Source organism: Athalia rosae, chromosome 3 (assembly GCF_917208135.1).
Source record: "Athalia rosae chromosome 3, iyAthRosa1.1, whole genome shotgun sequence".
Taxonomy (NCBI): Eukaryota; Metazoa; Arthropoda; class Insecta; order Hymenoptera; family Athaliidae; genus Athalia; species Athalia rosae.
The window spans coordinates 2,787,926-2,811,520 of NC_064028.1; the positions used below are offsets into that span (position 1 = coordinate 2,787,926).

Below are 23,595 nucleotides of genomic sequence, written 5' to 3' on the forward strand. Positions count from 1 at the left end.
TGAATTTCAAATTTGTCTCTGACGTTCTCGTACCGTAGAGATACCATCACGTGCGTGTGCAGCAGCTGGCGACTACCACAAGGTGATGAATATTCGGAAATATAAACTAAGGGAACGGAACGAAGGTCGATAAAGTGAACTTCACCAGATGTACGTACAGGGTAGTTTGAGATACCTTGCGCAAAGGGTGCGAAATATTCGCAACGTTCGAAACTGTATTAATTATTCACCATGATTAGGGGGAAGAACGGCACCAACAACAATTCCTTTCTTCTAGCGTATTACCTCCCGAAGTTTATTATCGTGACATATCATGACGTTGTTTCATTTGAACAATCCAGAAGATAAGAGATACGAATCAACAATTAAGTCATCGCACCACCTTGTGACGTTAACTAACGAACACGGTTATCTCTACGACTGCACTCGCCGAATGTGGAAAAATTATATCGGATGACAATTACGGTTAAAAATTATATTTTTAAAACCGTTTTAAGGTGAGAAGGATTAACGCCTTGAATGAAGACGCCCCGAAGTTCGCAGGCAGCTCACCTTACTTTTCTTGATTGCAGTTGCTGTTGGGGGTAATTACGTCGAAATAAACTCATAATTTGTTCTTTTAGATACGATTCTCCGTCTGATACACGTAGAGGCAAATTATAAAGAATTATACCGCCGAAGGACGATCGTAATTGCAGCCGTTAATATCAGGGCACCCCTTTTTACAGACGTAATTTACGAACTGCCTCAATTCATTCGTTTACAATGACCGGAAATCCAGTTCTGAGTTTTCATTTCTTTGAAAATTTATTAATCCATCACGTGCTGCGGTTCAATAGCATCGGTGCATAGTTTGATCCGCATCACGAAGTAAAGAAATATTCTAAAAATTCTAGTACTGGAATCTCGGGATTCGACAGCCCCTGACTCAGAGCATTAAAAAAGCTCATCGCGTGCAGTAGATATCTGCAATCCAAGTATAGCGACTACGTTACACATAGAGACATATATACCTGGAAAGATTCGTCATTAGGTACGACATCCATGTCACGTCTACGTCAGGCATGTACTCATGCACCTAAGATTTCATACGTATCTCTGTCAATATTTATACTTCGGTTGTGAAAGATTGCAAATATTAATTACGAATCCGACGTCGAATTAGATAATCGAGATTAGATAATTTCTTAAAAATATTCATTCGATCGTCAGACATTCGTTTTCGTGAACATGACGTGCGATGTTTGAACGAAAAAAAATTTATCACCGCACTTCCGAATCACCCTGTATATTTTGACCCGCAGTAGTAACGGAATTCTACGGTCGGACAACACACCGGCACAGCGTACAGCCACCGCACGAGGCGACGCGACGTGCTGCGGTAGAAATACGCGTCGTTAGGGCTGACCACACAGCCTTCGTTCCACTTGAAATTCACCCAAGGATATTCCGTGCAAGCTCTAGCGGCTTCCTTCCTATCCCTTCTTTTTCCATTTTTCGGCCAGTAATAGCGCTCGGAAAAAAAAACGGAATATCTTCACTGCAATTTTCGTTTCTGAATTCCAAGGGAGCTGTTATACGTAAGGTAGATTAAATCGGACTAACTCGAAAACGGTGATTTTCGAAATCTGCCGAAAAATTCCGAAGATTCTTCTGTGTTTGATCGAGACTATTTTTGGAGAAATAGAAAAGAAAGAAAAATCAGTTCTTGATTTAATAACAAAGATTTCGAAGGTTCGTTTTTTTGGAGTTTGTCGAAAATCTAAAAAAATCAAAGTCCAAAGTATAAATATTCCACTTTTCAAACGGACGCATTCGGAACGCCCGGGCGTTTTTACTACTCGTATGTTACAGTTTTCCCTGGAAGCGATGAATAAAGAAAAAACATGAGGATTGGGACCAATGTGTCAAGTTTAAAATATACTTCCGTGGTTTTTAGCTTTGAATACGTTACGTTACTCGTATACATGTAGGTAACGCCCACACCTGACGAAGTAAATGACTTATACTTAGGTAATTGTTACATTTCTGTTCTTCAAAACTTCATTTTTTATACACCGCCGACCGCTACGTTAACCACCATCACCGTCTGAACAACTTATATACCTTACATTTACATATTATATAAGTAACATCGATTATTTCGCGTGTTTGTAAGGGTATGTATAAACCTATACGTGAATAGGGAGAAATAGCGAACTATCCACATAAATATAACGCCCCATAGGGGTCAGACCGCGTGTGAGGCGGGAGCTGCGATAATAATCGTTCTTCGTCGCGCCCATAGATTTGAAAAAATATTCTTTTTTTTTCTCTCGAGGTCACAAAATGGTGGAATTTTCTCCACCGATTCGTATCGTTCAAGGAGATTCAGTCCGCGTCCTAGGATTTAAAAATTCCATTCTTTTTTTTCTTCCCGATATTCGAGCTTTAAGATTTGATTAGATACGACACATGGTGCGATGTATTGGTAATTTCTGTTTTTGGAAATTGTGAAATTCGCTTTTTTGTCTGTTTAAAGTTTATGCCAAATTAATTCGATACGAGGAAAGGCAATGAAATTCTTTGCTCTATGGGTATTTAATTGGCATATCACATACAATATGGGTCATAACCGTGCGGAGCTTTCCGTTCACTTATATATCTATAACAAGTTGCAGATGGTATGGAAAAATCGATCGTCATTGATAACATCGAATTATCAGAAAGTCGCGCTATGCGCGTTGACTTTCAAAGAAAAAATAACATACGTATGCAATTTTAATTATTTCTCCCCAAAGATCGCCGTTAGAATAAGATGGAGGAATCGAATGATCGATTGAAATTTATCTGTCAATCATCCCGAGAGGAAAGGTGAATATAATCACATTCGAAAAATAAATTCCCAAGATATGATAATTATGGAATTCACTCGAATCGGTCCTTGCAGGTAAATGAGAAATCAGATTAAATTACAAATCGGGGTGATCGCGAATACGGTATTTTTGTTTTTTTTTCCGGGGGTCTAATTGTAATTGACGATATACCTGAGTAACGATAATAATAACAACGGCGACCCCGCACCCCTAACCGAAGCCGAAGTCAACCACGTCTCGCGCACTATACTTTACACAATATTGCGATCAGTCAACGATCGCCTTTTCCACGATGAACACGTACCGTGATAAGGCGCGAAATTAGGAATTCGCCGATCACGAATTTTTCTCGTCCAAATTTACGAATTTAGTAGACCGGCAGAAAAATTCTCCGCAGCAAATCATTACGAATTTAAATGACGACATAATCGCGCGAAGCGTGGAGAAAAAAATTTTCAACGATTCGTGTACAAGCTGAAGATAATAAAAGTTTAACAAGATTTCTCCGTGTGGCAATAAGAGGAAGGAGATAATTGACAGTAACCGTATCAATTGATTAATTAAGATGCAGACCGAAAGTATAAAACTTTAATTGATAATATTTGATGAAAATGTCAGTCGCATCGGCGTTATTATTTTTACGCTTAAATTATTAAGTGCACTTTCATAGGCAGTTAAATTATAGAGGAGAGCTTCTGTGTATGATCGGTGGATGTGGCTTAAATAGCATATCAAATACGGCGGTGACAAGAAAATGACGCAGTACAGCAGCGGTAGTGGAAGTAGTACGAGTAGCAATGGTCAACATGACCTTGGCGATCGATCACAACGATCCACGGAAGAGAAATTGATGGTGAAATATTAATTGATTATTTATTTTGCACATAATGCGTTGCGCATACTTGAACTTTATTTTCTTCGATGTCCCGTACCCGTACACGTGCTAATTGCTAGCGTGGCGATCTTGGGGCTGGAATATAACGAGTAGCGAGAAAAAATAATCATGCGAAACCAAGCGTTACATTTTTCTTTGCTGAATATACTTACCACGTTGAAACCATATTGGTATGATATGCCGCGAGCAACTAATTATGAGTTTTGATCGTAAGGACGACGTGACATATATTAGAAATAACGCAGAGCTGTACATTCCTATTTTTCACATCGAGCTGCAAATTATGGACGATATTTTCAAACAACACCGAAACACTTTCGGACCTCGCGGTCTCCGATTTTCCGATAAAAAGTTCGCCGCTAACTTCTACGTCGATTATACTCACGAGAACTTGGTCGAGGTGAATTTTTACGAAACTTTTGATAAACGACGCCTCGATTCTGTCAAAATATGAATCTAATAGTTGTTTGATTTTTTTTTTTTTTTCAAAGTTTACTCTCCTCGAGCATAATCGAGTTTAATCATTTTGCATAATTAAAGACAAAACTACCCCACGATGCGAACCACCTTTGTTATTTTCAATTATATTTGCCAACGATTACATACCCGAGTCCAAAGTTCAACAGTTGTAATAATGTTTTCGCGTTTTATTGAGCGATGAAAAAAAACTAAATATATGAATAAATAATTGAACGAATAAAAATTTTAACTTACAATCCATTTCTCGCGGTGTTATATACGTACACTGGTGGTTAGGTATGAGTAAAACTGTAGAGCAAATTGCTGTTACAGAAACGTTGACTTTACCTAAAAAGTTAGAGGGAAATGTTTCAGGTCGCAGTACGCATCAGACCTTTAAAACCCGAAGATGGAGGTACTAGGGTTCTGCACGCGATCAACGATAAGGTATGAAATATCGTATGTCTGACCATGAAACGCGGAGTGAAAAGTTTCTCATTTTTGCTTTCTAATCTCTTTTTTCTTTTTTTCAAGTTTCTTTCAATTAGTCATTAATTGTGGTCTGTGAGTTCTCATATACGCGTACAGCTACACGTTATTCAATCAACGTTTCAGATGGTCGTTCTTGAGGATGTTGACGGTGAGAAAGGAGATGTTCTTCGACAAAAACGGGGTGCTTCGCGTCAATATCTTTACGATATGGCGTTCGGTGAAGATTCGACCCAAGTATGTATATCATAGAAATGTGTATATCAATTGACGATAAATCGAGAAATAACTATTGAATCAAATGAATGGATAAAAGATTCAAAACTATCCCGACTAATCGCGTCTTGGTATCCGTGGATCAAACGGGCCATTTTTCGATACCCCTCATTCCGTCAAGTTGAAAAAATATCTTGAAAAATGTGGCCCGTTTGACGTGGAATACGCCCAGTATAATTATTTGAAACTTTTACTCTACATATTTGTATATTAATGTAAATATTTATTTTACCCTTCCGATGCATAATATACGTATATGTATAATATACAGTATATATTAGTATCATATTCCGTATTGATTATTTTATATCAGCTATAGGATTATAATGTTTGACACGTCAATATTTGAACATTGGGTAAATACGCTTATACTTACCTATGTATGAGGGTAAAACAAAATTAAATTAAAAAAAAAAAAAATGTACATATCATTTGCCAGACATATGTTACATAACTTCATTCGTATCTCCGTATACTTACATATATTTTGGAGATTTTTCCCATGTTTAGATTCATACTTACAATGAGATGAAGGTGGTTAAAGTTTTAAACTATAATGCGGACGAACAGAAAAAAAAAAACAATACAGATGTATATGAATATTCGAACCTTAGGAAAAATTTTTTAATCAATTTTTCAGATTCTCAACATTTTTGACGCGTACTGATAATTGATACCCCGATTGATACTGTGAACCGATAGCGTGACAATATCGTTTTGTGTCCACGCATCGAGTCGCGTGTTCAACTTCAACCACGCATGGTCAAGGTTGAGGTCAAGGTTAATTCTGTAAAACCTCACAGGTATATAAATGTAACAGCCAAAGTGCACGTCAAACTTTTTTCCAACATCCTGCCTATACTTCATTTCGAAAAAACAATGCATATACGTTCGTTTGTTCTTCGAAGTGCGTAGATAGCATCGACATTTTTTTTTACTAAAAATTTAGCGACCTACTGTATACGCACTGATCATAGGTATATACGCATACGGGCAATGGTAGAAGTGGTTCGAACATTTATTTTCCTATTCTTCTTTTTTTTGTTCAGGAAGCAGTGTACGGTGGGACGACCAGGTCCCTTGTTCAGGATGTTTTGAACGGTTACAACGCGACGGTATTCGCTTACGGGGCGACCGGAGCTGGAAAAACTCATACGATGGTTGGAAGTTCGTCGGAACCTGGAACGATGGTGCGGGCTCTTAACGACGTCTTCCTCGCAGCTAGGGAACTACCCGCAAATGTAGAGTTCACGGTAATTGTAACCAATGGTATTCGTATATTGACGATAAAATTTACACGGTGTAAAAAATTCGTTGAAAATTGAAGATATATATATATATATATTTTTTTTTTATCTTATCGTGCGTGGATCAATTAGTCTTCGACCGATCACGGGGCTGTTCGATATTGCGGTATTATTAGTTTCGTCCGAAATTTGACGATAACAAAAAAAAAAAAAAAAAAAAAACCAATAAAAATTATCTAGCCGAGGGAAAAAGAGAGCGTACACGCTGTGAGTGTGTTCTAACGACGATGCACATTGTAGTTCGTCGGTTCAATGTCCTTTGAATTACTATTTATCCTGACTTGAAGTATACGGAAGACTATCAATAATGAAATGAAAACCGTGTATTGTGTAAAAATCAGCTGAAACGAGAAGAATTGCGGGAGACTTGGCGAATGTGATTTTCCATACATTCTCTTTTCGTTTCTTCCTTTTTTTTGCGTACCACCCTGAATGACGAAACGTGAGAAATAATGAAAGTGAGGCATTTCGTTTCTACGTTGCAATAAAAGAGTCTTCAACGATTTTTCAAACTATCTATACAGCTTTACAGTTACCCCGATGGATTAGAGTTATTGATAATTCATAAAACGATTCTACTGATAAATTACGTACGTCGTCACGTGATATCGAATACAAGCCGAGTAAAATTACCAATTCTTCGATCAAGGGTACTATAATAAATATTGAATCGCATCGAATTCAAATTACTACCCCGCGTTATAATTGAGCAAATTTTAAAGCCATCAATCGATCAAGCAATGATTCGTTGCTTATTCAGGTAACGATGTCATACATGGAAATATACAACGAGAATATCCGAGACCTTTTGAACCCGGGAACAGGGTACTTGGAATTGCGCGAAGATTCGCGAGGGAGAAATATTCAAGTGTCAGGACTTTCCGAAATATCGACCAATTCGACGGAAGAGGTAATTCAGATCTCATCTCGTCTCATCTGTCGCGCCCGATGTGCATACATTTTTTCACTTTATTATATTCGCCATCGCAGGTGATGCAACTTCTGCACAAAGGTAATCGAGCTCGTACAGTCGAACCGACGGCTGCTAATAAAACTTCATCCAGAAGTCACGCTCTATTGAGCGTCACGGTGAGACAATCTCATCCTATTCAAGAAAATGATCGACCTGCAGTAAGGACGCGCATAAAACAAGGACGTCTGTTCATGATCGATTTGGCCGGATCTGAAAGGGCGAAACAAACAAAGGTGCAATACTCTGAAGAATTAGTTGATGATATTTTCACGCATGTACTGATAATAAGATAACTTTTTTAGTTTAATATCCTTCTAACTGGATTTTTTCGTTCGTTTAGAATCAAGGTAAACGGCTGCAGGAAGGTGCGCACATAAATCGTTCGCTTTTAGCACTCGGAAACTGCATAAATGCGTTGTCAGGTGGTGCACGTTACGTAAATTACCGAGATTCAAAATTGACGAGATTATTGAAGGAAGCACTGAGCGGTAATTGCCGTACTGTTATGATCGCCCACGTATCACCTTCCAGCACGCACAGAGATGAGAGCAAGAACACCTTAGTTTATGCCGACAGAGCTAATTCCATATCAAATAAAGTCGAAAGAAATGTTCTCGACGTCAGCTATCACGTCTCCCAGTATAGAAATATCATCAGTGATCTGAAAAACGAAATATCCAGACTGCGCAACAAAATGCAAGACGACAGGCCAAGGTCCAACGAAGCTCTCGACGAGCACACCGGCAATCTGAAAACACTGAGAGAAAAAATTGTGTCAACCTTCAGGGAACAGATGAGGTTGAGGTGCGAATTCTAAGGAATTTAAATTACATTTTTTCCATCAACAGCAGCTTTTTTGTTCTCTTTTTTACGAAATCTAATTTGTTCTGTGTCAGGCGGAAGCTAATGGAACTCGACAGTCATCTTCTTGGATTAAAAATGGCGGCGGAACAACAACATGCTATAATATCACAGTGGGAATCACGTAATAATAAATTGTATAAAAACACCAGAAGCTCAACCGCTCGACGAATGGGGGTGGAAAACTTTGAAGTCGACGATGACAGAGGTTATTCATTATAACCCATTTAGAATCTTCTTTTATATTATGAACCTAAAATTATCGATCGATACTTTGTCGCTTAGATTAGAGTAGAGTTTAGACCGATGACATGAAATGTTTTATTTCGTTCATTCGACAGATTTCCTTGAAGAAATCGAACATGACGCGGCCATGCAGCACGCTTGGGCAGAGCTTGCGGAAATTAATAGAGAGCAAGAAAGATACGCTGAAATGCGCGCCGCCGCTGATAGAGAATTGGAAAATTGTCGTCAGCGTAGTTTACTGCTCGAAGACGTGAGTCATCGATAATTAAAAAAAAAAAGAACCTTTTCTGCTCTTTATGGAAAATGTGTAATTGTTTTTTCAAGGAATTGCCTTCGCGAATTAGTTCGGACGAGGAGAGAGAATTGTTGGCATTAATGCTGCGAGTTCACGAACTTGAAGCTGACAAAATGATGTTACAGAGCGAAAGATTGGTGAAACAACACGAACTTCGGAGACGCGAATTATTGATACTTCGATACGACAGACAGCGTCAAATATCCGAGGAAATAATCACGAGACAGAGGCAGTTGATGGAGGGTAATAATACCGACCATAACAAACCATCTCTGAATTTTTGGAATAATCAAACTCATTCGTTCAAAAATACATAACTTTTATTTCATGTATTTCTGTAAACAGATGGGCGATTAACTCTTCCCGCGGACTTGCAGGAACTGTACTCGATGTATCAACAAGAAATTCATGCCACGACATACGCCGAGTCGAATATTCACGACCAACCGGGATCCAGTTCTGGATTCGCCAAAAAATTACCCCCCATATCCACCAGGTATTCGATTTTTACCATGGGAACAGAATTAATATTTTATATCGCAAAAATTGCGAATTTACTTTCAGATTCGGTTTTGACAGTGCAATGACCGATTACCGTGGAAATAATAGGTACGTAGACAAAAACTGAAAGAAAGCACTAAAAGTCAAGTCTCGAAAGGCACCTGATATTCTTCTATAATTTCTTCACGAAAAAAGTTTAACATTAAACCAATTAACTTCCATCGGATTGTTTTCCGATAATTCGAGTGGCACATGCGTAGCTAAAGCAGATCGATAAGGTATTGATTAAAGGTAATAGTTCTACAGAATCGGAATGGGAACCTTCTCCTCTGCCGCAAATCGAGGAGCCGGCGGACGTCAGTCAAATAATGGGACCCGCCGTACATCCATTAACGTCAATAGGAGATCGATTCCCGCCAATATCAGCAGCTATTGGTAGTAGAAAGTTGTGAGTAAATTATACTTTTTACATTCTACACTCTCGACGATGACCTACCATTTTTTCATATCGTACGGAATTCTTCTTCACTTCGCATAATATTTACAGAGACAAAAAGCTCAGAAGAACGGCTAGCGAAGACAGCATGAGCTACGGCACGAGCTTCCAAAAAAATAGCACCTGATACACGAATAACGACCCACGAAATTCCGTAGGTCGCGCAATTAACGCGAAAAATATTGATATGGATTATGTATTCGAAGATGAAGATGAAGACAACGTAGAAGTGGCGGTGAAATTAGCAGCAATAAATTTGAAAAAAGTAGCAAACAGATGATAGCCGAGGAAAAAAAATTCAAATTCATTCACCCCAAATTGCATACGCACAAATGTGTTATAATATTTTTGCGATATTATCCCTTGGAACGAACTAGTTACTCGAACAATATATTGTTGTGTTCCGCACAAAGGTATTGCGGAAATTCGATATTTTCAAACGTAGATGAAACTGCAAATATTGTGTTATTTACATTTGCGGATTTATAATCTAACAGTATTAGTTGAGCTGAATAAATTTTATTTTTATCTTTTGTTTGAGCATCAATAAAATACAAGCTTTAGGATGAAACCGAATAATGGACCAGAAAAGCTATGCTTCTCTGAAGAAATTTTATCAACAATATGAGAAACTTTGAGAGGAAAAAGATATTGAACAATTAAATTCATGTCACTGTATAGTAAATAATCGAAATAAAATATTTGTTTGGATTACTTTGATGAGAAATAATAACTGTTAGATGCTGTTACACTACACTGGAGTGAAGTGTAATTACAGTGAAATTAATTGGGTAATTAAAATATCGGTAGTCCTCTTTGTTTTATATAATAATGTCGTTTAAAAACACTAGCTCATATAAAATTATTTCGAGGTCAATTGAATTCGCAATACCATCATATGTTACAACAATACATTATACTTAGTATGGAAACCATTTTTTCATTTGACGCGTATCAAAAAAAAAAGAGAAAAGATTCTCTTTATCATCCGTATAGACAGGTAGTACGAAAGATTCCATTTAGTACATATGAGAAAAAAAACATGCAGCATGAGATAAATACATCATAGTTTTCCCATTGAAACTCCGTTTTCCTTGTTTGGAGATTAGAATTAATGAAGTAGTGGAGATGCCTGACAATAAAACGAAAGAAATATCCCTTATTTCGTGAAGTTTGAAACAGTCACCTGTAGTAATAGTGTCGGTTGGTCAGATCTACCTTTGAAGAAATGATAAAAATGTATGTCTGGCTTGAATCTATATGGCTAGCAAATCAAATACTAAGAGAAATAACAAAAACTAAGAGCGCACCATATTTTAACGAAATTGTTATTCCTATATTTCAATAAATACATAATATAAGTAGGGTAAAAGTACCAAACGTAATCCACAACAATAAAAAATCTTTTTAATTGTCGAAAGCTGCATATATAAGTAGTAAATAAATTTTGAATGAAGAAAAAAAATAGAAGTGATATAGACAATGTTCGTTATAATTAATGTTAAAATGTTTGTTGCTCTTTGAAACCGGGTTAAACTTCATTCCATCTGATATGAATAGCAAGTAATGCTCGATGATAGCAGGAAGTCTCACTACAATGAATGATCCGGCTTTCAGATTTGTTGCAACTTTCTAATCACTGCTAACACAAAGTGGATGCTCCAGGGGCAAACATTTTCACTTGACGATCCAACAGCTTGTATAAATACGTTGTTTTGTCTGCCCAGTGATACTTCTTTCGCACCTCATCTGCATTCCATCTAATATTTATTTTTCCAGATACATCATTTGCGTGACCTGTACTTAGAGGTTCAACGCTGACTATCAAGTCGGACATGTGCTTCAGCCCTATAGCGATCATGTCAGGCTGGCAGGTGTTAGGATCTGCTCTGTAAGTGTGAGTCATAATGCACACGGCGATCATGGGTTCGAATTCCATAAGGGACCTCAAATATCTGACATAGAACCATACGTCTTTGAGGCTTAAACTCATGTCAAAAAGGTGACTCAGATCATCTACTATTATGTTGACAGACCCTATGGACTCGAGCATTTCATAAACTTTGTTTCTCACAGGTAGAAATAGCTGCCGCACCAAAGTTGTGTCCAACTTCATAATATCTGGTACCCCAATTTCTTCCGCGGGAACTTTTTTCCCATGAGATTTGGTGAGGTCAACATTTGCCGCATCTATAGAATCATGGCCCAGGTCCTCGACATTGCTCGCTGCTATCTTCATCGGTTCCACAACTGTCACCTGACCTCGTTCTCTCAGTACTTTCATATTATAGCCCAGCTTCATGCCGACATTATGATAGTGACCAAATGTATTGTGGAAAAGGACCAGACAGATGCCCTGACCTTTCTCCAGAGCTCCGGATACAATGGCATTCACTAAAAAGTTTGCATCACTGCCGTGTTGTTCTTCTATCAATACGGTTTTACCGCACATATCTACCCGATCGATTCCTAGTGCGCTGCATACAGAATCCGTCATTTTCGCAGTTCAGGGTCTGAAATAGAAATTTATTTTTCTCACTTTCTTCCAAATGTTCCGCATAATATGGAGTGTAAAATTTTTTCTACCGTGAACAAATTTAGTTGATTGGTCGAATTATTTTTATTCGGCAAACTTCGAATGAGAATAGCGGTAATGGGGAAACCACGTGTTTCCATAATTAATTAACGATTATAAATCATTCACGAAAGACAGGAAGACATGTTGTATTTCATGTTTTATAAAATTGAGGGCACGTTTAAATGATATTTATAAACTGTCTTCCATAAAAAGTAGCACGTACAGTATGACGTTACGTTTGATTTGACAGTATTCCTAACCCTAACCTAACAACAATAATTGTTTCTCAGATCGAATCTATTGACAGTTTACATAATCGTTGATAAATTCGTCACCTTGAAATTTCAACGGGCAAGGTTACTCAGAAATAAATCTTCATCGATGGTCAACTGTTAATCTACACTTTTAACGGGTATCAACAATTATAATATCGTTGACTCGTGGTCGGCTCTTACATCAGTCATTTCACGATCCACGTTTCCACGCGAAAACGTGCCCTCGTTTCTCTTTCTCTCTTTCTCTTTGGCTTCTCGCTCTTCCTTTTTCCCTGCAACGGCCGGCTTCCTTCTTCACGATCACTTTTTCCCTTCTTGTTTCCAACATCAGCTGTTATCTCAAGAGCCATCGTTCGTTCACGGGTTCATTCGTGCCTCGTCGTTTGAACTTCGATAATATTTTCGATTTACATTCGACATGGCGGGGATTTCGCGAACGCGGCGACTGGGCGAGCCCTGCATTCTACAGTGGCCTTTAGAAGGTCCAAGAGGTGAGATCTGCATGTAATTAAATGCTGTTCAACGGGTGCTAGTGAGTTTGTTGTCCGTTTTTTTTGATCGAACTTATTTTTCTATCTTTGAGGGGATCTCCAAGTGCTGACTATATTACTTTACAGCACTCCACTTGTTTCATATACCGTACCGATTGTAAGTTCTTTGATCTTTTTTACAATATTAACTTTCAAGTCTCTCTGACGTATACTCCACATCGAGTATGCGCAAAAACAATTATTTCTACCATCCCCGATTATTGGAAATGAAGCGAATCGCTTGAATTAAGGTCATGGTTAGAGTAGATCGAATAGGTACTAGTTGAATTGTTTTATGTCAAACGCTTAGGGCAGATCAAAGTTCTTTCATTTACAATTACTTATAGAGTGATTTGAGTAACATTTCGTGTGTTTGAAATTTTTGCTACTCAGATTTCAAAGATGATGACTGCACCCCCTTGTCACCTTTGTCTGTCCAAGTTTATTAATGAGTGTGCAGGTTTCTTATTTTTATGACTACTATTTTATATTTACTTTGGAATTATATTACTTTGAAGATATTTCTGCATGCTTGTAATAACATCCATGAATAGAGTGGATAGAGGCTGACAGTGAATCATTCTAGCCAGTCTGGTGAGTTCCTCGCCGGTATCACCATTGACTCAAAAATGTTGTTTTTATCTCGAATATTTACATGTAGATGAATTTATGTAACAACTGATAATAAATAGACGTTAAGATTTAGCTGCAGTTATCTCTTAGAGTCTTAGCTTTGTGTAGAAAATATTACTAAATTTACATCATTGAAGTGAAAATGCATGCCAATCATTTGATCAATGTTAAAAATAAATCAAACTTATAGAACTGTCCATAGAGGCGCAGACCCCAAAAATCCATGTATTTCTACATTTTGTAAAGAGTTATGAATTAAATTAGTTACAACACGTTGCTCACTTCCGTTTAATAAGACCTCAGCAGAATCAAGCTCTGCATTATATTTCGTATAGTAAAATATTGCAGTATAATTCTGCATTAGCTGAGAATGATAATCATATTTACTTTAAAAATATTTTATACCTTAATAGTAATACGTCCTCTCATGTGTATTACCAAACACTGTGATATTTCAAAATTGCAGATAAAATCTATCTGGTAGATTATTTATCTCATAACAATGCAGCTTATCTTGAATATCAACTCTGTGTCACTTGAGTAATCTCGAATTACATAAATTATTTGTCACCCTGACGTACTATCTTTGTTTGAAATGACCAGTACGAAATTCGAACTTTACAATTCTGTATCCAAACTTATGGTCACTTTCATCGAATGAAGAACTAGTAGTTGATGTCACTCCACAACGATCACTTATGTCAGAAGCAACTCACGTCATTGGTAATTTTTTTTTTTCTCTCAACACAGAAACACGTCAAATACTGAAGTAATGTGTTATGTAAGGAAGTATGAACCGTTTTCAGTTATTTTAGACATGTCCTCAGAACCTTGAGCATTCTCCTGAAAATTCAAACTTTTCAGTTATCTTTGGACTTGTCAAGCACCAATGAGTATTAGCCTTTGTGCGTGGGATTAATTTCAGTCCAATTAAAAAATAGCATGTGACACTTGGTTCTCTGGTTTATGTATATCTATGATGATACGTAATGCCAATCCATTCCAAAGTCAGAAATTTTATTCACATAATGTAGCTATTGTTCATGCTCATTATCATGCCTCCAATCTCATGTGTGTAGGTCTGGAAATTAGCTCTATCCTCAAGATGTGATATTTTTTTCAACATTATGCAATATTTTTTATATAAATTAAGAAGAAATGATGGTCTTATTATAAATTTTACTTTCAGTTTTATAGTCTTGTTACAATAGAGGAGCGTAAGCAACATTATTTATTAGAAATGGGTAGTAAAAAGAATGACAAACTATCCCGCTGGTATTTTGGGGGATTGGCTTCTGCAGGTGCCGCATGTGTCACCCATCCGTTGGATTTGTTGAAGGTACAGTTGAGGTTTGGCAAAAAAATCATCGAATAATTATGGATATAAATTCACTGTACATAAGGAGATAAAACTTACTTTGTTTCGGTTTTATTGGCCAATGTCATTATACTGTGTGTAGCTTTTGGTTTTTATATTTAATTCATACCTCGAAGTGTTTATTGTTTTCATTGGAGGCTGCATATCATAGCTAAATAATTACAAAATTTTGCATTCAGATACAGTATTACATATGCCAGGGCTGTAGCAAATATCATAAACGAACAAATCCTCAAAGTGAAGGTTAGCAAAGACTTAGGAATTTGACTAAAATAGTTCTACCAGACTCTAAATGTAGTAGACATACTTTGCAGATTTCTTAGATAAACAGGCTACATCTGTTGTTTATTCGCTTAAATTAACAGGAAGTGCATAGGGTCGACAAATTTCATTAAATGTTATTAACACACGCTACTCTATATGGCAGCTATGAAATGAACGTGGTGTCTATTTATACTATAGGAAATGGATATTGTGGGTAGAAACATCAAAATATACTTTTCCAAATATATCAATTATGTAACTTATGTTCAACCGTGAAAATTTGCCAAGCTTAAAGATAGAATCACGAGTTACAGTGTATCCGAATTCTATTTCATTACACAAATACTATATTTCAGATGGGTTTTTCAAGGCCTCTGCTGGAGTTTTTTAATCTTTGAATCCTAGATCAACTGATTGTATCGTACTCATACCATCGTTAATATGAAACCATTTGCATATTTCATTGACGTATCATGCACATAAGTTGAATACTGTTCCACTAACAAACAGAAAAAAAGCCTGACCTGTGGTATCAACTTTTATACATACATTAGCGTTTGAAGTAATTAATAATTCTTGTAACAGTATCCTTAACGCAAAGTTCTTGCAAATACTCTGTGTTATGTAATTTGGCACCTGTAACTTTTGAGACGCAAGCATAAATTTTCATTTATGAAAGAGCTGGTAGTAAACTTAGTTGGTAGAAGAGTATAAATCAACCATAGGTAAAATGTAGCTAGGCGTAAATTAGTTCACTGTAGAGTTCACAGCTTTATTAGCGAGTTGCAAATTTTATTCACACAACAATTATAGTTATATTTAAAACTTGCGGGGTAATACAGAGACTGAAAAAGTAAAGTGAAATTTTTTCAAGTTTGTTAATTGGATTTGAATAAATTTTTCAGGTTCACTTGCAAACGCAACAAGTTGGCAAAACTTCGGTGACAAAATTAACTGTGCAAATAATCCAGCAACAAGGAGTCCTTGCACTTTACAGCGGGCTTACAGCATCACTCCTACGTCAACTTACCTACTCCACCACAAGATTTGGTTTTTACGAGGTGATTTTCAACGTTTGAAATAACTTGTTAATTTTCAAGCACTAGTAATTTATATTTCGGTTAAATTCCCTTTTCTACTATACAGGTTGGAAAACAGTCACTCGAAACTCCTGGTCACAGTTTACCGTTCCACCAGAGGTTATTGTTAGCAGGAGTATCCGGGGCTGCGGGAGGAGTTATCGGCACTCCTGCAGATCTTATTAATGTTCGAATGCAGAATGACATTAAACTTTCGTCAGAATTAAGAAGAAAGTGAGGTTTATTTCGAAGTCTCTTAGATAGTGAAATCTATTCAACTGTTTCCATGGGAGATTTGACATTTACATTACAGCTACAAACATGCGTTGGATGGCTTAGTCCGAGTTTGGAAGGAGGAAGGTTTCTTGAAATTATTCAATGGTTGTTCAACAGCAACAAGTAGAGCAGCCCTCATGACAATTGGACAGCTAAGTTTTTACGATCAGATCAAAATGCTGCTATTACAATCTGGCGTATTCAGCGATAATCCCATGACTCATTTTCTATCAAGCTTGTCGGCGGTGAGTTTATTATACTTGCAAATCATGGATTATCTGTTATAATGGTACTATCATTGCGATGAACAGCACGTAATTAATTGTTAACAGTAAAATTTGACTGAGAAAAAACAAATGTATCCCATTCTTTCACAGGGTGCAATTGCCACGACTCTTACCCAACCCTTAGACGTCCTGAAAACACGGGCGATGAATGCTAAGCCTGGAGAATTCAAAGTAAGTCAGTCGAGTTGAAATCATGAAACAAAGTTATAGAGTGAAACTTGAATACTATTTCAGAATATGATGGACCTTGTTCTTTATACCGCTAAACTTGGACCTCTGGGATTTTTCAAGGTAAATCTAATTGAGTTTTTGAACCATTCAGTTTTGAATCAACAATTACTAGGAAATAAGATGAACCTCTAATTTCTATTTTTAGGGATACGTACCAGCATTTGTGCGACTTGCGCCGCACACAATCCTTACCTTTGTTTTCTTAGAACAACTGAGAACGAATTTTGGTTTCTTACCTAACACTCAATGATGCAGCAAAATAGGTAACAAATAATTGAACCGGTACATTAGTCCTGTGTAAATACAACAATAAGAACGAGAAAAAATTAGGTCTAATGAGAAAGTAAAACTAATTATGAAACGGGGGTGCCAATGTGAATGAATTCAGTAGCACTGAACTAGTAAATTCCACTGTAATTTTTTTTTCCAGTGGTTAAATTAATTATTCCCGTTGCGGGAAGAGGGAAGAAGGTAGAATTTATTTTTATGGATCTTAACATAGGATTATTCATAGTCTACAGGATAGACTAATTTATTGCCAACGAAGGAAAAATAAACAAATAATTCCAGCTGTTGCATTCCACAGAACATATTTTTGCTGTGTATACTGTGCTGGCATATACCTATATTTATACATAAGTGCTTTGATATAATACGATATAATTTTACTGATCTACGTACCTATCAGGTATCATGCCCACTTTTAAAGTCCATAGCCTTATCACCTTAACACAAAAATAAACTAAATGTAATTTCGGAGTAATTTTCCATATTCCGCGTACACCATCGCATTGCACAATTATGACATATCCAAATTAGTTAGAATATTGATTTAATTTTTACACGCCGCATTTATGATTTGCAAACCGCAAATGGTCGTAACAGTGACCACCTAATTGTACATAGTCATTTTGAATGAAATATATCATTGTTACAGTTTTATACATAGATATTAGTTTGTGACAAATTGTTTGTTTTTTTTTTTTTGTAAATCACGCTGGATGCCGTTTCGGTCGGTAATGTGAAAAATGAGAAGTTTGGTAATATTAATAATTTACATGAAATAAAAAGTTGTTGGACGATATTTAATGTAACAGAATATTTATTTGGCTTAATTTTTCCTTATACAAAGACTTTACTTGTACAACGTTCACATTCATGGTAACGATTTACATTGGCTTTACTTGGTGACATGAGATTTTCAATCTCGATGTACATTACAACAAGGTATTGTTTGTTTTTGTGTTTGAAGCTGACGTTACAGATCTATGAAAATCACCAATCTACTGTATCTGATTTGGTGCGTATAATTTTCAATATTCTCTCAATGCTTTCATGGCAATTCGAGATTCTTAAATTTACGTGACAGACGTTCAAGTTCATAAGCAAACAAGAAACTGCAGCGCTCTGCACCGCTCAGCTCATTGACTTCGAGTCAAGAGACTATAGAGTATTCCACGATTTCTAAAAAATAAGATTTTAGAAAAAAAAAAACTGATATAAAAACAAGAAAACATTACGACAGAACTTTCTGTCGTAAAGGAATGATGACAGTGGAACGTAAAATAATGTTGATCACAATACATGACTCCAATACGTACTAACATAAAGATAATCATTTTTTTCCCTGGATAATATTGCATAACATAGACGCAGAATAGAAATATCAGTGTTACGATACAGGACATACGCTAATGATTAAAATTACAACAATTATTCTATAAATCCTTTTTTTGTTATATTACAGACTGATACTCACGCAAAGTCTGATAAGGATAACCATTTGAAATACAATACAATGTTAAAATAAATGCCATCACTGTGATATTGAAAATAGTTATTTCGTAAGAATGAAAGAAATAACAAGAAAATTATTGATACGAAATTATATTACGCTAATTAAAATGACTAGAGTTTGTTAACTTACTGAAATAAGACTTTACACAAATTCAATGGTTACGAAAATCATTCATCAAGGAATAATTGTAAGGACTTCGATGAAGGATTAGGTCGATACCACGAATCTTTACTCCGTATTCTTCAACATAGAGGCTTTGTCACAATACGAAATGTTGAACTCACAGGGATGCTGATACCAAGGCTCTCCATCTACTTGGACCGCAGATGAGCCGAGCAATTTTATCTGAGAATATGATTTACGTTTGGTAATTATTTTTCACCCATCCGAGTTACAATTTTAGTTTGAAATTTCCACGTTTGAATCACCTTGATATTTGAGGCTTGCCCAAGACAATGAGGCTGTGAAAGGCCAACTTGTAGCTGGGCAATATGAAAGGAAGAATAAATCGCCACTACTTCCAATTTCTCATCATCTATTCTCTGTTTTTCTACACCCAGGGTTCCTGGAGTGATATTATGTGAATTTAGTATCGATATTGTTTTTTTTATCACCAAGTAATAACTTGATAACCGAAACGAACCTAACGGTAACATTTTCCAGAGATCGACGCCAGCACCCCAAGAAGGTATATTGAGTATCACAATGCTTTCGAGCGATGGTAACTCCACTTTTCTCCCGTCCAAATATAGCTCCAATTTTTTATCTAAATCTCTGCATTCTCTTTCAACAACTTGTTGTGTACCAAATCCCAAGTACAACAACTGTGAACATTACAAAGGTAATACTTACTCTGAAACTACTACAATTGTTGTGAATCACCGTACCAATTTACCTTGTTGAATATCCTGTGGCTAAACAAATACCAGCAACTCTCTCTGGCTTTATGGAAACTCAAAGTGACCTGTGCATCGACTCCAACGCTCAAATAGTTGTACATGTAAGAATCCTTGTTGGATCCCCTGAACCCCAGTCCTCTAAATGGTGTCACTGAGACTTTCCACCTGGAGAATATACCGATTAGCAGATTTCAAAACTGCTGTAAGAACGTTGGTATTCTTAAGCCACTCGAGACTCACCTATCAAGATTTACTCTCTGGGCAATTTGGATTTTTTGCAATATTTCCACCGGATCTAAATTTGAGTCATGCTCCTTTCCCCATCCCAGTACGCGAGATAAATCATTGCCTGTTCCCAAAGGCAAGATGGCTATCGATGGCATGGGCTATATGACATAATGAGTTGAAAAATTTATTTCATGCCCTCAAAAACATTGCCGCTATTTTGTGTCATCACAGAATTTTTCAATAACCTTCAGTTGGAGTTTATGAATGGTATTGAGAAGCCACGCAACAGTTCCATCGCCACCAGCAACAAGAATGTTACATGCAACATCTCCGAGCAAACGACACCATTCCAGGGCAGCAACTGGATCACGCTCAGCGAGATCAACTACTTGGGCAGGGTTCACGAGTCGTCGAAATAGCGATAATATTTCTGCGCCGTCGTTGTTTCCTGATTTTCTATTAGCTGCAAGTATTGTAAATTCACAATTAATCGCCAAATTTTTATAATCGTCGAGCTGTTTTACTAACCGACTATAATTAGCGGATTCCAGTTAGGCCATAATGGAGGAATGATTTTACGTAAATGCAAGCGACGACGCATAGTGCTGCGAGTATTGACCACCTCTAAGCTGCCGGGAGGTACAATCATCAGCTTGAAACACCCAAAGTCACAACGCTAAAAAAAGAAAATAGGAACAGAGTTATCAATTACACACTTTAGAATTAGTGCAAGAACTTACTTCAGGGAGTTTAGATTTACACAATTCATGAACGCAACGTTGACACCAGCAACACCACCAATCAAAGAGTCCAGGTTCGGCGTCACATTCTTCATCACAGACATCGCACATCGCTGTAGCTGGTAAGTTGCCTGTTATCAACAAACTTTTTGTCATTTAATCCCGGAAAATATAATCTGTTCACGTCCCGCAACTCATAATACAGCTACGAACCTTTGACCCAATGATGTTTCATAGGCTGATCACTGGCTAGTGTAATCACTTTACATTTTAGTCGCTTATTAGCTAATTTGATACAACCACGATCCGCACAGACTCCGCATGAATCGCAGTACAAACTGTCTACATTCAAAAGCATAGATTCACAAATGCTACAGAAATATGCCTGGAAATAGATGGATTGATTATTGTCAACAGTAGTGAAGGATTTCAATGTTTGAGCAGGAATTAATTCCGTGTTGAAAAAACAATTATAAAATACCCTAGACATTGTCTTGATATTCTTCCAAGAATGCTCCTTGGTTGCGTCTCGTATTTGGATATGTGGCTCAGCCATTAAATATCTTACGATATTTACAGTCAAAACAAAGATAATCATTGTCGATACCGTTGGTAGAACAACGTCAGTCAATTCTCCTCCCCACATTTTTTCAATCTTCGACCGCTAAAATCATCCAGTATCGACAATCCTTAGTCAAGCTGTTCTAGCAGCTAATCATGAGCAGAAGCCACTGACTTCTTCTAGATGACACTGAAAATTGAAATTATTCATGTTGTGAGGTGAATGATAATTTTGCAATCATGTATTAAAGATAAACAAGATTATGTGACTCTGTTCGGATTATGGAGAGTTTTCACTGTCGTTGTAGATGAAATTACATATTGCATAGTAAGAGGCAGAGTATTTGAATTTGATCGATGTACAATGCAATTGACGAATGACAGTGACTTTTACGGGATAAACAAATGTCAAATATCCTAACCTCGAGCGAAGGAAATGAAATTGGGTCGAAATGGATGAATTCGCTATGAACCTCAGTGCCGACAGTGCCGTCAAACATTTATGAATTTCTTCTATTAACATAAACCTGCCGCGGACTTGTCAGTTGTGAAAAGTCAGAAAATTGAGCATCAAAACACAACCGTGAAGGTGCAATTTCATGCTGACGCTTGACGCAGATTTTTAAATGTAGCAGACGCTACAATTAATCTCGATGTCTACGATGAATGGATTCTCTCAATTTTCCCTGCAACCAGAGTTACCAGCAAACGTCAGTTGCGCGTGGAGCCACCCTAATTTTTCCTTGTTTCTTCGTTTTTTAAATTCAATTTTCAATCACCGCATCTTCCCCTGGCCTTACAAGCGCTTTATAATATACAACTGAAGTTACACCATCCCAGATTTATTCCTAATTTTTTTCCTATTTTTTCTAAATTTTTCCGATTTTTTAATTAATTATTCAACTTTCCCGCTCATTTCTTCAACCCCTGCCATTTTCTCTAAGCTCCGCCCACCGCGAGTACAGCTAGCGCCATGTGGCGGAATTTTCGTGAACTAAAATCCCAGGTTTCTTGCCCCTTGACGTCAGGCAATGTGTTGCGTGAAAGAGATGTATTGCGTGGTCAATAGTTTTCCGGTTTCAGTTGGAGAAAGGTCAAAACTTTTGCTTTTTTCACCCGAGAAAATAGTCAATACTTTTCCGGGTTCCCTTGAAGGAGGGTCAGAACTTTCGCGTTTTTTTTGCTCGGGAAAGTGGCCAATACTTTTCAGGTTGCGCTTGAAGGAGGGTCAAAACTTTCGCGTTTTTTTTTGCTCGGGAAAGTGGTCAATACTTTTCAGGTTGCGCTTGAAGGAGGGTCAAAACTTTCACGTTTTTTTGCTCGGGAAAGTGGTCAATACTTTTCAGGTTGCGCTTGAAGGAGGGTCAAAACTTTCGCGTTTTTCTGGGGGTTAGTTCGCCGAAATTCCGCCACATGGCGCTAGCTGTACTCCTGGTGGGCGGAGCTTAGAGAAAATGGCGGCGCCCAGAGAAATAAGCGGGAGAATTTGAATAATTAATTAAAAAATCGGAAAAAATCAGAAAAAATCAGAAAAAATCAGAAAAAATTAGAAAAAATTAGAAAAATTAGGAAAAAATAGAAAAAAAATCGGAAATTAATCTGGGATGGTGTAACTTCAGTTGTATATTATAAAGCGCTTCTAAGGCCAGGGGAAGATGCGGTGATTGAAAATTAAATTCAAAAAACGAAGGAACAAGGAAAAATTAGGAAATAATTCTGGAATCGTGCAGCTGGGTCGCATTTGTTGGCATTTTGATGGTCTCTCTCGTTCACCTTGATGCGTGTGGCTCCAGGCGCAAATGACGTTTGCAGGTAACCCCCCAGATCAGAGAAAATTGAGAGAATTCATTCAATTTATAATCTCCAACGCGTGACATTCAGCTACATGTACAAAGTGCAGCGTACTCTACTCTCCTTCCTGAATCTCGAACACTTTCCAAAAGGCTGCTCTGAAGACAACAAGTTCGTGTCTGGCTTGCTCGATGCACCACAGGTGAGCTGAGAAAACATTTACTTGTGAGTCGAAAGATGAGGATCTTGTTTTTCCTCTCACTGATTTGATTCTTTGCACTCCGATACCGCTTTCAGGTTACCTGCATCCCGGAGGTCTCCATACAGCTTTGTGCAACATTGTGCAACTATGCAACGGCTCAGGTAAACCTAGTAAATTTTATTCTACGCTTAG

The 23,595-nt window shown here is 37.2% G+C and overlaps 4 protein-coding genes across 15 annotated transcripts; 2 read left to right on the forward strand and 2 right to left on the reverse strand.

Annotated features, from left to right (window-relative positions):
• The first annotated feature begins 465 nt into the window (after positions 1 to 465).
• On the forward strand, positions 466 to 10,815 carry LOC105686371 (kinesin-like protein KIF19). Of its 5 annotated transcripts, XM_020852573.2 has the most exons (15): positions 2,702 to 3,468; positions 3,541 to 3,708; positions 4,570 to 4,656; positions 4,825 to 4,935; positions 6,024 to 6,227; positions 7,042 to 7,191; positions 7,272 to 7,487; positions 7,595 to 8,058; positions 8,151 to 8,323; positions 8,457 to 8,611; positions 8,686 to 8,899; positions 9,002 to 9,152; positions 9,221 to 9,265; positions 9,456 to 9,605; positions 9,705 to 10,815. In XM_020852573.2, the coding sequence occupies exons 2-15, from the start codon at positions 3,610 to 3,612 to the stop codon at positions 9,778 to 9,780; spliced, it is 2,295 nt and encodes a 764-aa protein (XP_020708232.2). In that variant the 5' UTR covers positions 2,702 to 3,468; positions 3,541 to 3,609; the 3' UTR covers positions 9,781 to 10,815. The 5 variants fall into 5 exon arrangements, with proteins under 5 accessions (XP_048508017.1, XP_020708232.2, XP_020708233.2 ...); XM_048652060.1 differs by lacking the exons at positions 2,702 to 3,468; positions 3,541 to 3,708 and adding an exon at positions 466 to 584 and having other exon boundaries at positions 4,585 to 4,656; XM_020852574.2 differs by having other exon boundaries at positions 2,702 to 3,708; positions 4,585 to 4,656.
• A 223-nt stretch (positions 10,816 to 11,038) lies between these two features.
• Positions 11,039 to 14,211, reverse strand: LOC105686365 (elongator complex protein 6-like). 4 transcript variants are annotated; one of them, XM_012401089.3, is made up of 2 exons: positions 14,075 to 14,211; positions 11,039 to 12,166 (listed from the first exon to the last, which is right to left on the reverse strand). In XM_012401089.3, the coding sequence occupies exon 2, from the start codon at positions 12,148 to 12,150 to the stop codon at positions 11,296 to 11,298; it is 855 nt and encodes a 284-aa protein (XP_012256512.1). In that variant the 5' UTR covers positions 12,151 to 12,166; positions 14,075 to 14,211; the 3' UTR covers positions 11,039 to 11,295. The 4 variants fall into 4 exon arrangements, with proteins under 4 accessions (XP_012256512.1, XP_012256511.1, XP_048508045.1 ...); XM_012401088.3 differs by lacking the exon at positions 14,075 to 14,211 and adding an exon at positions 12,687 to 12,841; XM_048652088.1 differs by lacking the exon at positions 14,075 to 14,211 and adding an exon at positions 12,567 to 12,827.
• On the forward strand, positions 12,859 to 18,268 carry LOC105686364 (mitochondrial dicarboxylate carrier). Of its 3 annotated transcripts, none has more exons than XM_012401085.3 (8): positions 12,859 to 12,997; positions 14,859 to 15,008; positions 16,217 to 16,372; positions 16,458 to 16,624; positions 16,704 to 16,911; positions 17,044 to 17,124; positions 17,188 to 17,244; positions 17,330 to 18,268. In XM_012401085.3, the coding sequence occupies exons 2-8, from the start codon at positions 14,910 to 14,912 to the stop codon at positions 17,432 to 17,434; spliced, it is 873 nt and encodes a 290-aa protein (XP_012256508.2). In that variant the 5' UTR covers positions 12,859 to 12,997; positions 14,859 to 14,909; the 3' UTR covers positions 17,435 to 18,268. The 3 variants fall into 3 exon arrangements, with proteins under 3 accessions (XP_012256508.2, XP_012256507.2, XP_020708254.2); XM_012401084.3 differs by having other exon boundaries at positions 12,983 to 13,154; XM_020852595.3 differs by lacking the exon at positions 12,859 to 12,997 and adding an exon at positions 14,254 to 14,392.
• Positions 18,140 to 22,117, reverse strand: LOC105686361 (diacylglycerol kinase epsilon). Of its 3 annotated transcripts, none has more exons than XM_020852587.2 (11): positions 21,993 to 22,117; positions 21,331 to 21,600; positions 21,063 to 21,234; positions 20,850 to 20,980; positions 20,638 to 20,785; positions 20,355 to 20,572; positions 20,122 to 20,267; positions 19,878 to 20,046; positions 19,626 to 19,806; positions 19,411 to 19,547; positions 18,140 to 19,327 (listed from the first exon to the last, which is right to left on the reverse strand). In XM_020852587.2, exons 2-11 carry the CDS (start codon positions 21,493 to 21,495, stop codon positions 19,211 to 19,213), a joined length of 1,584 nt encoding a protein of 527 aa, XP_020708246.2. In that variant the 5' UTR covers positions 21,496 to 21,600; positions 21,993 to 22,117; the 3' UTR covers positions 18,140 to 19,210. The 3 variants fall into 3 exon arrangements, with proteins under 3 accessions (XP_020708246.2, XP_012256504.2, XP_048508027.1); XM_012401081.3 differs by having other exon boundaries at positions 21,833 to 22,110; XM_048652070.1 differs by lacking the exon at positions 21,993 to 22,117 and having other exon boundaries at positions 21,331 to 21,702.
• Positions 22,118 to 23,595: the final 1,478 nt, after the last annotated feature.